Below are 12,126 nucleotides of genomic sequence, written 5' to 3'. Positions count from 1 at the left end.
CATGTTGTCATATGGTATTGACAGATTTTTTCCATTGAAATTTGACACAATTACTTATGTAGCTTTTTCATCTTATCCAGGTGATGACTCTGTGCGCAATTTTGGTTTCGATTCTTGTAATGATGACGCTTTTGCTGATCAAGGCAACGAAGACGAGAGCCATAGCGTAAAATGTGGAACTCATGAAGGTTCTAAGAAGAGGTGCACCATATTTTCTTGCCCTCCTTGGACAGCCCCAGAAGATCGAAATCGAGGGCTGGTTGTTTGGGTTCCTGATACCCTGGATGAATTGCTGCTCATTGCCTCCCAGCACTTTGGTCGTACATGTAGACATGCTCTCAACCAGGATGGGGGAGACTTTTCAAGTACAGAGTTGATACGAGATTCAGAGTTCGTGTATGTAATTGATGAATGACATTAGCCCATTCTTTAAGCAATTAATCAATGTGTCATTAGTTTGGAACAGCTCAAGACAGGAGAGAATTTGCAAGAGAGACACAATGCCAAAAGTGTGTGTGTGTGTGTGTGGGTGTTCCATATTAACCTTAGAAGATCCTTGCATGTAGGCCTACAGCCACCCATGGTTCCAGAGTAAACTTAGAAGATACTTGGATGTAGGCCCACGATTGTCATACTAGGCGCACGGTATATCAAGAGGTTCTAGACAAAGATGCATCCCATGGAATCATCATTCTGATCTGAAGGACATGATTGTGTTCTTGCGATCACCGTTGTGTTATTGACAAGAAATGGGTCCTAGGGAGCACGGTCAGGCTGTGAGAGTTTGAGACATGGGCGGGTTCATGCCACCCTTGTCTAGTGCATTGCATTTGGAGGCCTTTCAATTTCTTCCTTCAGCCACCCTGGTTATGGTGACCTCCACACTCTTTCACCCCTCATCTCAGTTTTGTTTTGCTCATTGTGTGCACCTACGGTTAAATGGCAATGTAGCATCGATGGTTGGTTGCCAGCGATTCTGTTTGAGGGACAAACAAGGAGTCCTCCTACACGACATGTAGACTGATATACTACGAGGTATGGGCAAGTGCGCACAAGCATAGGAGGAGCATGCATATATCACTGACTCAATGGCTCTCAATGGATGGACTTTGAACACACACTCCCGGATCTCACAATGCCTAAATATAAGTGGAACTCTATAAGAATTTATCATTCTTGCCTTCTCTCTCAAAAGAGCTTGGGCTTCTACCCACCCAACCCTCTATATATATATAAAGTTGTAGTTAACAAGGTTTGCAAAGAGAATGCCAATGGTTACACTCAATTGAAGGTCTTGGTATGTGCTTCCTTTGGACCTGAATAAAGGCGAACCCTAATTAGGTGTTGAGATGTGGGGTTTATTTGTACCGCAAGAACTCTCCCTATCCATGTAGATTGTCATGTAGCATGCCATGTGTGTAGAATCATGTGACAACCCATGTGTTGGCATGTGATGCCTCAAGAGTCATGTGAAGAGCAAAATAGAATGGTCAAGGGTTTATATCTTACCCTTTCAAGAAGAGTCAAAAAATCTTTGGAGAGGTGTAAGCATTACATGCTATGCTTATATAAAAGCCTTGTGATCACTTTTGTCTGTTGAAAAATCAAGCTGTGTTTGTCTACACTCTAGTCCATCGTGCATTCAGTTTATCCCCTCTCTCTCTCTCTCTCTCTCTCTCTCTCTCTCTCTCTCTCTCACACACACACACACACACACACACCCCATTATGATTACGTAATGAATGCTACATTACTCTATCCACCATAACTTTACACGTGGTATCAGAGCCCATGGTTGTATATCTTTAGGCATTTCAATTTCCCTATATTAAATTCTTTGGCACGTCCATGGGCACTACCCTCATTCAATGACTATGGCTAATTAAGTGCTAGAATAATTTTTTCACTAACTCGTTTGTGTGTTCATTTTCTTGCGTAGTAAACAACTTCATTGGCTTCTCTTATTGGCACAATTGGCCTTCCTAATTTGTGTGTGTGTGTGTAGCTACCGTCGCGAACTTCCACTTGAGCATCCACACAATCCTTGAGGAGCTAAGCAGTGCCAAATAATTCTTTGATTAAAATCAACCCCTTGAGCTCGATTTTTTATCTCCCTGCAGTAGCTCAAAAATCTCTTTACTGTGTGTACTTGGAGGCATTTAACACCCCAAGGCATTGTAGCGAGGAAAAGGTGTTGTGCTCTCTAAAGTGGGTGCTCCTCAGTGCAGTGTGCATGAAACCTCACTCCAACAGAAGAAACATCACAAACATGACTCAAACACAGAGTGGATTATGACTCAAGACACGACACGACTCAAAACGCAACTACAGACTCAATGCAATGGAACTCGATGAGCTCAAAGAACCATGCAACTCTGGCTGAAAGGCGGTGGTGATCTGCTGACCATGGTGTCCACTAGACCACAATCTGTATCCCTTGCCACGTGTCACTGCTTGGGCAAAAGTTCATCTGGTGTGAACCCCATCCCAACTGTCTGTCCACCAGTGCCTGTGACACTATAGCCCTGCTATAGGCAATTTTTGTGGAGAGGGCAAGCTACAAAGCTCTCCAAAGTCCTCTTCAAAATCCCTAAAGTTTACCTCAAAACGTAGAAAGGCTTCTTAAATAGGGCCCTTTTGACTTTCTTTTTCTTTTTTGTGGACACAAGGGCCCCACACACACTCAAATCGGGTTTCCTGGACTTCCCTTGCTTGCTCAAAAAACGTGCCCAGTGCCCAGATCCAACCCACCTACTCACTAGTTGCCCAACTACTTGTTGTCGATCGTTGCCAATCGGATCTCACCCAGCATCTTTGTTCAATGGTATCATGTCTCTCTTGATCAATGCCGACCGCTCTAGCACTTGATTGCACTAGAAAAGTCTTTCGGGTCCACCCTTACAAGGGCTCCCCTTTGCATGGGCTTCCTCCGGATTGCCGCTTCTCCAAGAGCCCCTTGGTACTCCTTTGTATATGAAAATGTGAGAAAAAAGAAAATAAATAACCCCTTTTGTTGTACTCACGTGATAGTCACATAATTATTGACCCCTTGAGACAATTTCAACGGTTAGGGCTTTCACAATTGGTAAGCAAAGACCAAGAGGTATTTGATGAGAAATATTTATGGATTATTGTCAAGTCATTGAGTGAGAGTTAGAGGATAGAGACACGTCAAAGCCTTTCACAATTTCATGCCCAAGATGAGCAAGCACTTGGCATACTCTTCACATCACTTGGGGACAATTTTGTTCACTACTTAGATGAATGCAACACAACATACATGTCATGGACTACCCTAGAATTGCATTTAGAGTTGTTGCAAAGCACTCCAAAATATCCCTAAAGATGAAACTCTATGAGTTAGTTTTGAAGCTAGGGAACGTTATTGCCTTACTTGTAAACCAGCTCAAGAGCATTTGTACCCAGCCTAAGTATATTAAAAATCATGTAGAGAATGAAGATCTAGTAGTTGTCTTGCTCAAAGTTGTACATGATGAAGACTATGGACAAATAGTCACTGTACTAAAGGAGAAAGAGTCAATATCCAACCTTGAAAATGTGATCAACTCTCTAAAATAACAGGAGAAAAATATCAAGGAAGACACAAGTAAATTCAGTGAAGTCTATGCAGTGACATCAAGCAGCTTCAAAAATAGGAGAAATCTTAAGTGCACTCATTATGCTAGAACTAATCACCTTTTCAAAGATTGTTACTAAATAAATCCTTGTAAAACCTGTGGTAAAAGAAATCATTTTATCAAATATTACAGGCTCATTGATAGAAAAGTTAAGGTTCCTAGCAACAACAACAAAAGCAACTATAAAAAAAAGTTACAAAACCCAAAGAAAATGCCAAAGTCAACCTTACTGCTGAAGATTCCAGTGATAAAGATGTTGACAATCAAGTTGGCATAGTCTATGACGATGTGTTGCACTATCATTTGTGTTGTAGAGGGGATTTGTGTATTTCACCTTGTGCATTAGGAAAAATATGAACCCTCTAGGGGCCCTTTGGGATTAAGGTTAATTAGAGGCCAACCAATAGGAAGAGGGTGGTGGACACACTCTATACCCTCAAAAAAGTAGGGGGACAAGGTAGCCTTACACCTCTTAATGGCCTCTGACCTAGTGAGAAGGTAAGGGAGGTGGCTAGGGGAAAGGGAGGGGGGGGGGGGGACCACTTTGACCTTTTTTCGCCCACTTTTTGGCCCGGATTTAAAAATACAGTAAAAATTTCAAATTTTCAAAAAAAATCAAATTTCAAGTTTTCCCTCCTTAAAAGGTCCCCCTAACCTATTTCATGGTCAAAAAAGTATTTTTGACCTCCAAAAGTAAAAAACGTGCACTAAAAAATTTCAAAATATTAAATTTTTCTAAAAAATTTCAAAACATCATTTTCCACCCTCCAAAGTCTTTCCAAACCTATTCTATAGCTAAAAAGTGATTTTCTCTCTCTACAAACCCTTTTCCAAGCTCTCCATGGCTGCAACAACCACATACACCTCCTACAGTCCGGCATTATCTCTCTACTAGCTTTCTCCCATCTCCATTGTAGCACCAAGTAAGCTTCTCCCCCATCTCTTCCCCTTGCCCACCACATAGTTCCACACCAAGCTAGCTCCTCTCCCTTCTCTCACCTCCATTACAGCATGAAGCAAGATTCTACTCCTTCTACTTTCATTCACTCGCACTACATGGAAACCTCTACTTCCGAAGGTGGAAAAAGCATCAATTCACATGACTTGCATACCACAAGAACAGGAGGTGTGAATAGTGCATGGGCATTGCAAGGATTCATCTCCAACATAAAGATAGAATGGTGAGAAAACTACCCTTTTAGCTTACATTCAGAGCTTAAGATCATCTCCATCTTTAAGTTTATCATGCTGGAGGGATTTAACCTCTTTATGGCTTTCAATGTTTAGGCTTCACACCCCATAACATTGGGTGGTGCTATTTTGTTGATGGCTTTGATGCGCCATCTATAGTTTTGTAGCATGTGATTGAGTCTCACAATGTAAATAAGTTGTGTTATCTATGGAGAGTCATCAAAGATTTTTCTTATAATTTATTCTTTGTATAGTTATCATTAGATTATGAGAATGATATCATTTTGTACTTTATAACTTTGTACTCACATAATCTGTTGTTTACTTACAAAGTCAACTTGTTTTGAGAGGACATGAGCAAGCAACCATGTACAGAGATGGAAATCACCCTATTTCTGTTCCGTGAGGAACCTTTCACTACCATGTTAAAAGATTTTGATAAGAATAGTAGGATTTTTGTAGAATCTTGAACCAATAGGTACTATCTAGGAGCTCTTAGAAAATCCATCCCTATAGTACTACTATCTTCCCTAGTGTCATAGACACACAAATACTCGTGTATATGAATCTCTAGATGAGAAAGACAAATACTTATAAGAAAAGCCTAACAGCAACAACATTGTCTCCGTTTGTAATTATTTTTATGAGGCTGGATTCCTCTATAAATGCAATATAAATATTTCTTTTTGTTAAATGGTGTCGCACTGAGTGAGAGTATTTAATTTAGATTACTGGAGTTTCATACAGATTTGAGAAGTATTGTTGATTTTTATGGATATTCCGATTTGCCTGTAAGATGTTTGAAGTTTCAAGTCTTAATTATTCCACCATGAAGAAATTCATGCAATATTTTGATTTCAATTTAATCACTATTGGTTATTCTTATTAAGTGGATCATAACCTTTGTCAAGATGTCCTCATTTGGGGATGTTGAATATATATCAATAGCAACATTTCAAAAGTTGAGAAAGCTAAATTCTTGCTTTCCAAAATGTTATTGTTTCCATACTATGCCTATGCCAAGCTCGACTCAAAGAAATGATGGAGGTGTAGATATATAGGGGTGACTTATTATTGATTCTTGTTTCATCATATATATTATAAAGACTTTGAGTTTCCACCTTTTTGAGTAGTGTTGACAAGTTTTTGGTATCAAACCTTCTTAAATATCCCTATTCATTCGCTATTGGTAGCTATTTATTTGGTATTGCTAAAGATCATACCAATAGCTATCACCTTGTGAACTTAATTGTTGAATTGCGGATTTGATTTTTACTATGTAGCTCATTTGGATAGAGAAAGTGTAAACATAAATTATAGATACATGCATTGTTAACATAGAAGATATGTATCACTCGAACCTATATAACTGCTAATCAAGAAACCTTTGGTTGGATACTATAACAATAGGGGTCACATGTGGTTTCAAATACCAAAGAAATGGCTTAACCAAAACATTCCCAAGAACACGAGGTGAACACAAGGAAGTAAAAATTGGCTCCTTGTTTGGTCGATGTCTAGTGCTAAATGTTCTGAGTGCACAAAATTTGTGAGGCCTTTGACCTTGGGAGTTCACTAAAGTATATGTAACATAGCACATGTGTTCAACAGAAAGGAATTTATATTCTTGTAAAGTTACAGAAACATGTGTAGGTAAGGCCTATAAGGGCTACTTTCAATCCATTGTGGTGAACGTACATGATATAGGAAAATTTTACATAGTGAATACTCCGGACATCAAACACTACAACTCTATCTCATGGCCATACATGAAAACAAAGCCCCTATTTGTCATTTTGAAGCCCCAGGGCCCTCAACAAGAGGGACCACAATGGCGCGTAGAATGGCCATCCAAGGACAAATAGGGACCAAGATATTTCCAAGAACAGGGGATGGACACAAGGAAGTAAAAAATGGTTGATAAGCATGATACAAGGTTTAGGTATTTGCCATTTGGGGGGGGGGGGTTTGCTATGAACACATTAAACTGCCCAGTTCTATCTCATGGCCATGCATTAACAAAAAGCTTGTACTTGTCATTTTAGGGCCCCAGGGACCCTCAACAAGAGGGGCCACAAGGGTGCGCAAACTGGCCATCCAAAAATTTCTATCTCATGGCCATGCATTAACAAAAATCTTGTACTTGTCATTTTAGGGCCCCAGGGACCCTCAACAAGAGGGGCCACAAGGGCGTGCAAACTGGCCATCCAAAAAGTTCTATCTCATGGCCATGCATTAACAAAAATCTTGTACTTGTCATTTTAGGGCCCAGGGACCCTCAACAAGAGGGGCCACAAGGGCGCGCAAACTGGCCATCCAAAATTTTTGGATGGCATGGCATGATACAAGGTTTAGCTATTTGCCATTGGGGGGGGGGGGAGTTTGCTATGAATACATTAAATTGCCCAATTCTATCTCATGGCTATGCATTAAAAAAAAATAATTTTTGGATGGCCAATTTGCGCGCCCTTGTGGCCCCTCATGTTGAGGGTCCCTGGGGCCCTAAAATGACAAGTACAAGATTTTTTTTGATGCATGGCTATAATTAAAGTGGTCAGATTTTTTTTTTTTTGGCCATAATTCAAGTGCATGGTAGGAATCTAATCGAGGTTTATTCCGTCAAGATCTCTTATACTTTATTATGTCTTCTCATGTACAATCTTACCAAACAAAAACAAACTTACACTTTAAATGACTATAAATCTTATTTAACTTATCAAACAATCTAAAATATGGTACACCTAGAGTGCTCTTACACATTAACAAACAAAAAAGCCCAAATTTCTTCTCATTAACTTTGATAAACATACATCTGTGAACAACTTCCAAGGAGTAGTGCGGTCATAGTTCTTACATCCATTCCATGACATGGTATGCTCATGGGGTGACCTATCACATAAAAATATCTTTGGTAGGAGTGCCCTCATGTTAGGAAAGGGTGTGTTGCTGCTGATGAAAAGTTTTTGCATTGTCCTACTAAGGATCTCTCCATGTTAGCATAATGATTTTTGGTGTAGTGGGAGCCACATTGACGCTGAGGAGAGCTTTGTGCCACCGTAAAAGCTTCATGTTATGCCAGTTCCTTGAGCCATTCTTGCAAACAACACCACTCAACTAGCATAGCAAGAGGTCACCTTGTAACAAAAGCATGTATGAATTCAACATTTGCAAGCTATATAATAAAGACACTTGTTAAGTATATGTTGTACAAATTTGCAAGTATTTCTATCTAACTAGGAATAAACAATCCTAAAATATACATTAGGATGAGATTAGCACCCCTAATAAGCATGGATTCGAAGCACCTACCTGCAAGATGTAACAAAGAAGACTGTTTTAGAGGAAAAGTGGTAACACTTGGCCTCTCTAACCTGCAACCTTTCACTATTTGTGCATAAAAGAAACCTTGGTGCCAAGCACTACAAAACAAGTAGAGGCAACACCTTAGACTTCAAAGTTTATGATAAGAAGAACACAATCAAAAGTAAGAAGTATATTGTTACCTTGCATAAAAGGGTGTTTTATTCAAATATGTGATGGTATTGGCAAGATATTGAAGAACCATCGACATTCATCTCACCGATGGTACAACATTCTTGGGATGACCTCTGCTCACCCTCACGTGCGGCCTTTGGTGCAAATGTTGCGAACAAGCAAATATATATGCATACGATTTGTGATGTCCTTGAGCACCATGGTAGCTGTTGCATGAGGAAGCAAAGGATGAAAAGAGAGAGGGGGGAGGGAGAGAGAGGAACATGGGAGGAGACAAGGGGGTAGTGGGAGGGGGGAGAGAGAGAGAGAGAGAGAGAGAGAGAGAGAGAAAGTGGAGAAGGAGGAGAGAAGGGGGCAAGGAGGGAGAGGGAGGAACATGGGAGGAGAGAAGGGGACACTGGGGGAGAGGGAGAGAGAGGGGAGGAGGAGGAGAGAAGGGGGCAGGGAGGGAGAGGAGAGGGAGAAAGGAGGGAGGAGGAAGAGAGAAGAAAGGTTTTTTTTTTGGGGAGTTTTTTTTTTGAAAAATTGGACTTTTATTGCTTGTAAGTTTAAAAAAAGGTCAAAAAATACTTTTTTGATATGGATATATGTTAGGGGGGAGTTTTAAGTCAAAAATAAGTAAAAATAACTTTTTTTTTTAAAAGTCAAATTTTGGCTCTTACTGATCCACGTTTTTTATGATGTGGCCACACCTCTTTACTCCCTTCACTTTCAAAAAGCTAGAGAGAGAAGGTGACCTCTTACGTCCACATCCTACACGTGTCTAAAAAAAAGGCTAGAAAAGCCTACTCAAAACTAGCTTCTTGAATGTCCTTGTCCCCTTAACCCTACACACCATTAGCCTTAATCCCTAAAAATTAGGATTCCTTACAAGGCCCATGCAAGGTTCATATTTCTTCTAATGGTTTGGAAAACTTCGTGTTATATACCACTTAATGTTCATGGAGAGATTTGTGTGTCCACGCCTTATGTGTCAAGGGGAGGCAAAATTGTGTACCTAACTCCTTGTGTGTTTTGAAGAGAGGAGTGTGTGTGATCAATGCAACAAAACCCACACAAGGAGGATTATTGAGGTGGAGGGTTTGTTGCACCACAAGAACTCTCCCTATCCATGTAAAATGTCATAGTATGCCATGTGTGTAGAATCATGTGACATCCATGTGTTGGCATGTGATGCCTCAAGACATGTGAAGAACCAAATAGAAGGTTCAAAGACCAAGTAGTATCTTGCCCTTTCAAGAAGTGTCAATTGACCTTCGGAGAGGTGTAATCATTTCATGCTCTGCCTATATAACAAGCCTTGTGATCGCTTTTGTGTGTTGAATAATCAAGTTGTGTTTGTCTACACTCCAGTCTATCGTGCATTGAGTTAGTCTCTTAGTTAATCTCTCTCTCTAATCAACTTGTGTTTGTCTACACTAGAGTCCTAATCATTATTCTTACATAATGAATGCTACATTACTCTATCCACCATAACTTTGCATTAGGTATCCTCCACACGAAAGGAAGGAAATCATTATAAGACATGGATGTGACCCTTCACACACCCACACAAAAAGGGGCTAACAAGGTAGATTATCAATGAGCTCAAAGCAGTTACCCTCTTCTCGTGCGGGGTCTCCTTAGTCTACATAATAATATGGGAGATCACTCATCAATATATGTCACGGGTCCCTCAACAAGTCTGATCTAGGGCCCAAATTAGAGGCGATGCAGATTGTGCATCCGTCGCACGTGTCAAAGAAAGGGACTTTTTTGTACACAGTGTGCGAGCCACAAATGGCTTCAAGCACACAACCAGATTAATCTAGCAAGCTCAAGAGAGCAAGGGTGTGTCACTCACCGCATTACGCTTGCCTTCGTGGAGGGTTCCTCGCCCCGAAGAAGAGGGAGATACCACCATCCCGCCCTCAACCGCCTCGCCGTCATTCTGCCGTCTCTCTCTCTCTCTCTCTCTCTCTCTCTCTCTCTCTCTCTCTCTCTCTCTCTCTCTCTCTCTCTCTCTCTCTCTCTCACGCATACACACACACACAAGGAGATGAAGAAGAAGATGGAGATGGAGCAAGAGCACTCTTCAATTGCACAAATGACAGAATAAGTGATTTATAGGTTTAGGTGACTTTTATATGAGCTCGCCCATTCACACTTGGGCGCCCATGCTTAGCCAACTAACCCTTGAATGTTCCAGTTAGAGTGCACCTCTCATTGGAAATCACTCTTACCCTTTTCCTATTGGACCGACAAGCCCGACCCATGACTACTTTTATATGAGCTCGTCCATTCACACTTGGGTGCCCATGCTTAGCCAACTAACCCTTGAATGTTCTAGTTATAGTGTGCCTCTCATCGGCAAGCAATCGTACCCTTTTCCTATTGGACTGACAAGCCCGGCCCATGACTACTAGAAATGGATGTCGGTGGTTAACATGCCCCCCTTCCTGATGTAGATTCTGTCCTTGGAAGCTATTGAGTTGAAGCTCGTTCGTCGAGGTGGAACAGCATTTGAGATGAATGTCCTTAGCCTTCTTCAGTCTCACTGGAAAATCAAACAAAATTGGCACAGTAATTGCATTCTTACATACAATTAAAAAGCATATGCAGTTGTAGGCAGACAAATTGATTGGTAACAGAATATTAAACAATTTGTCAGTAATAAACATTAAATTGTAATATAATCAAACGCATAAACAATTGTAAAGGTAAAAAACTAAACAAGTCTGGGGTCGCTAATTTAACGGTCAGAGATCAACTATTAGTACCATGGACAAGCTTCTCAATTTTCTCTGGTCAATTAAGTTGTTTAATCACGATAGCCAAGTATTTTATGTCTGAGGGCTGACTAGAGGCTATACCTACAAGACCTTGTAGTTAAGCTACGATAAAAGGAATTGCTCATGAAATCATTGCCTCACTTATTTCCTTTTCTTTGACCCCTCAAAGTCTTTTCACATTGATTCAATTTTGATGTGTGTGCTTATTTTGTATGCCTTGGGTTTTTTGCTTTTTAAGGAAAAGCACCCATATTGGGAACCTCTAGGGCTTTAGTGTCATAGGCGATACATGTGAGTGAAGTACCAAATCAAGCACTTTGATTTTTATTTTTTTGTTCTTTTAATTTTGTAACTTTGAGGGGTCATATAACACTGTTACCCTCCCAAGGCTCATCACATTAGTAAACTCCCTTTAAAATACTTAAGCTAAAGGTCAATAGGGACTAAGCCCACTAGAAATCCCTAGTACATTGCACACAATGCTACCTAAATCGGATTAAGAACCTAAGTAACCATTGATTATTAGGAAGGCATTCCCCATGGTATTAAGAGAAGATTTCTAACACCTAGCTTGGTCAAATTTGCTTAGTCGAACTGCTTGATTTTTAAACCCAGACAAGTGATTATGACAAAAAATTACATTGAATTTAATGTTTGATACTAAGCAAATGTGATGAATATTATGCTAGTAATCACAATTAAAGCAGACAAATATGGATGCAAAAAAGATAAGGGGCAATGCTAATGGACAAGAAACACCTGTTTGTGTTTATGATCGCGCTTGATTTGAAGAGTAAACGAGAGAAAGATTCCATGAAGGATTAAATCCTAACAACAGCAACATGTTTCTGTACACATTAGAAAACACAAAGAATACCTCTAGGAGGCACATCAGTGGAAAGAGGTACGAACCCTTATTGAACACAATTAAACAACATAAGGAACCCTAACCTAATTATTTGCACTCCCCCTAGAGAGTCAAGGGAATAGGATATTGTAGAGATTGGGGGGGAACCCTAAGGTTAAACCCC

At 40.2% G+C, this 12,126-nt stretch overlaps 1 protein-coding gene across 2 annotated transcripts in view; it reads left to right on the top strand.

Annotated features, from left to right (window-relative positions):
• The window catches only part of LOC147432185 (potassium channel KOR1-like), a 57,328-nt gene extending 55,893 nt beyond the window's left edge, over nucleotides 1-1,435 (top strand). For both annotated transcript variants that reach the window (XM_086492171.1, XM_086492170.1), the window contains one exon: nucleotides 81-1,435. In XM_086492171.1, coding sequence (XP_086348297.1) covers nucleotides 81-415 — 335 coding nt within the window. In that variant the 3' untranslated portion in view covers nucleotides 416-1,435. The remainder of the gene's footprint in view (nucleotides 1-80) is intronic.
• The last annotated feature ends 10,691 nt before the right edge of the window (nucleotides 1,436-12,126 follow it).

This window comes from Adiantum capillus-veneris, chromosome 20, assembly GCF_014529385.1.
Source record: "Adiantum capillus-veneris isolate H3 chromosome 20, ASM1452938v2, whole genome shotgun sequence".
Lineage (NCBI taxonomy): Eukaryota > Viridiplantae > Streptophyta > Polypodiopsida > Polypodiales > Pteridaceae > Adiantum > Adiantum capillus-veneris.
The sequence above is the reverse complement of the archived record's forward strand: the minus strand, read 5'-3'. Positions and strand labels throughout refer to the sequence as shown.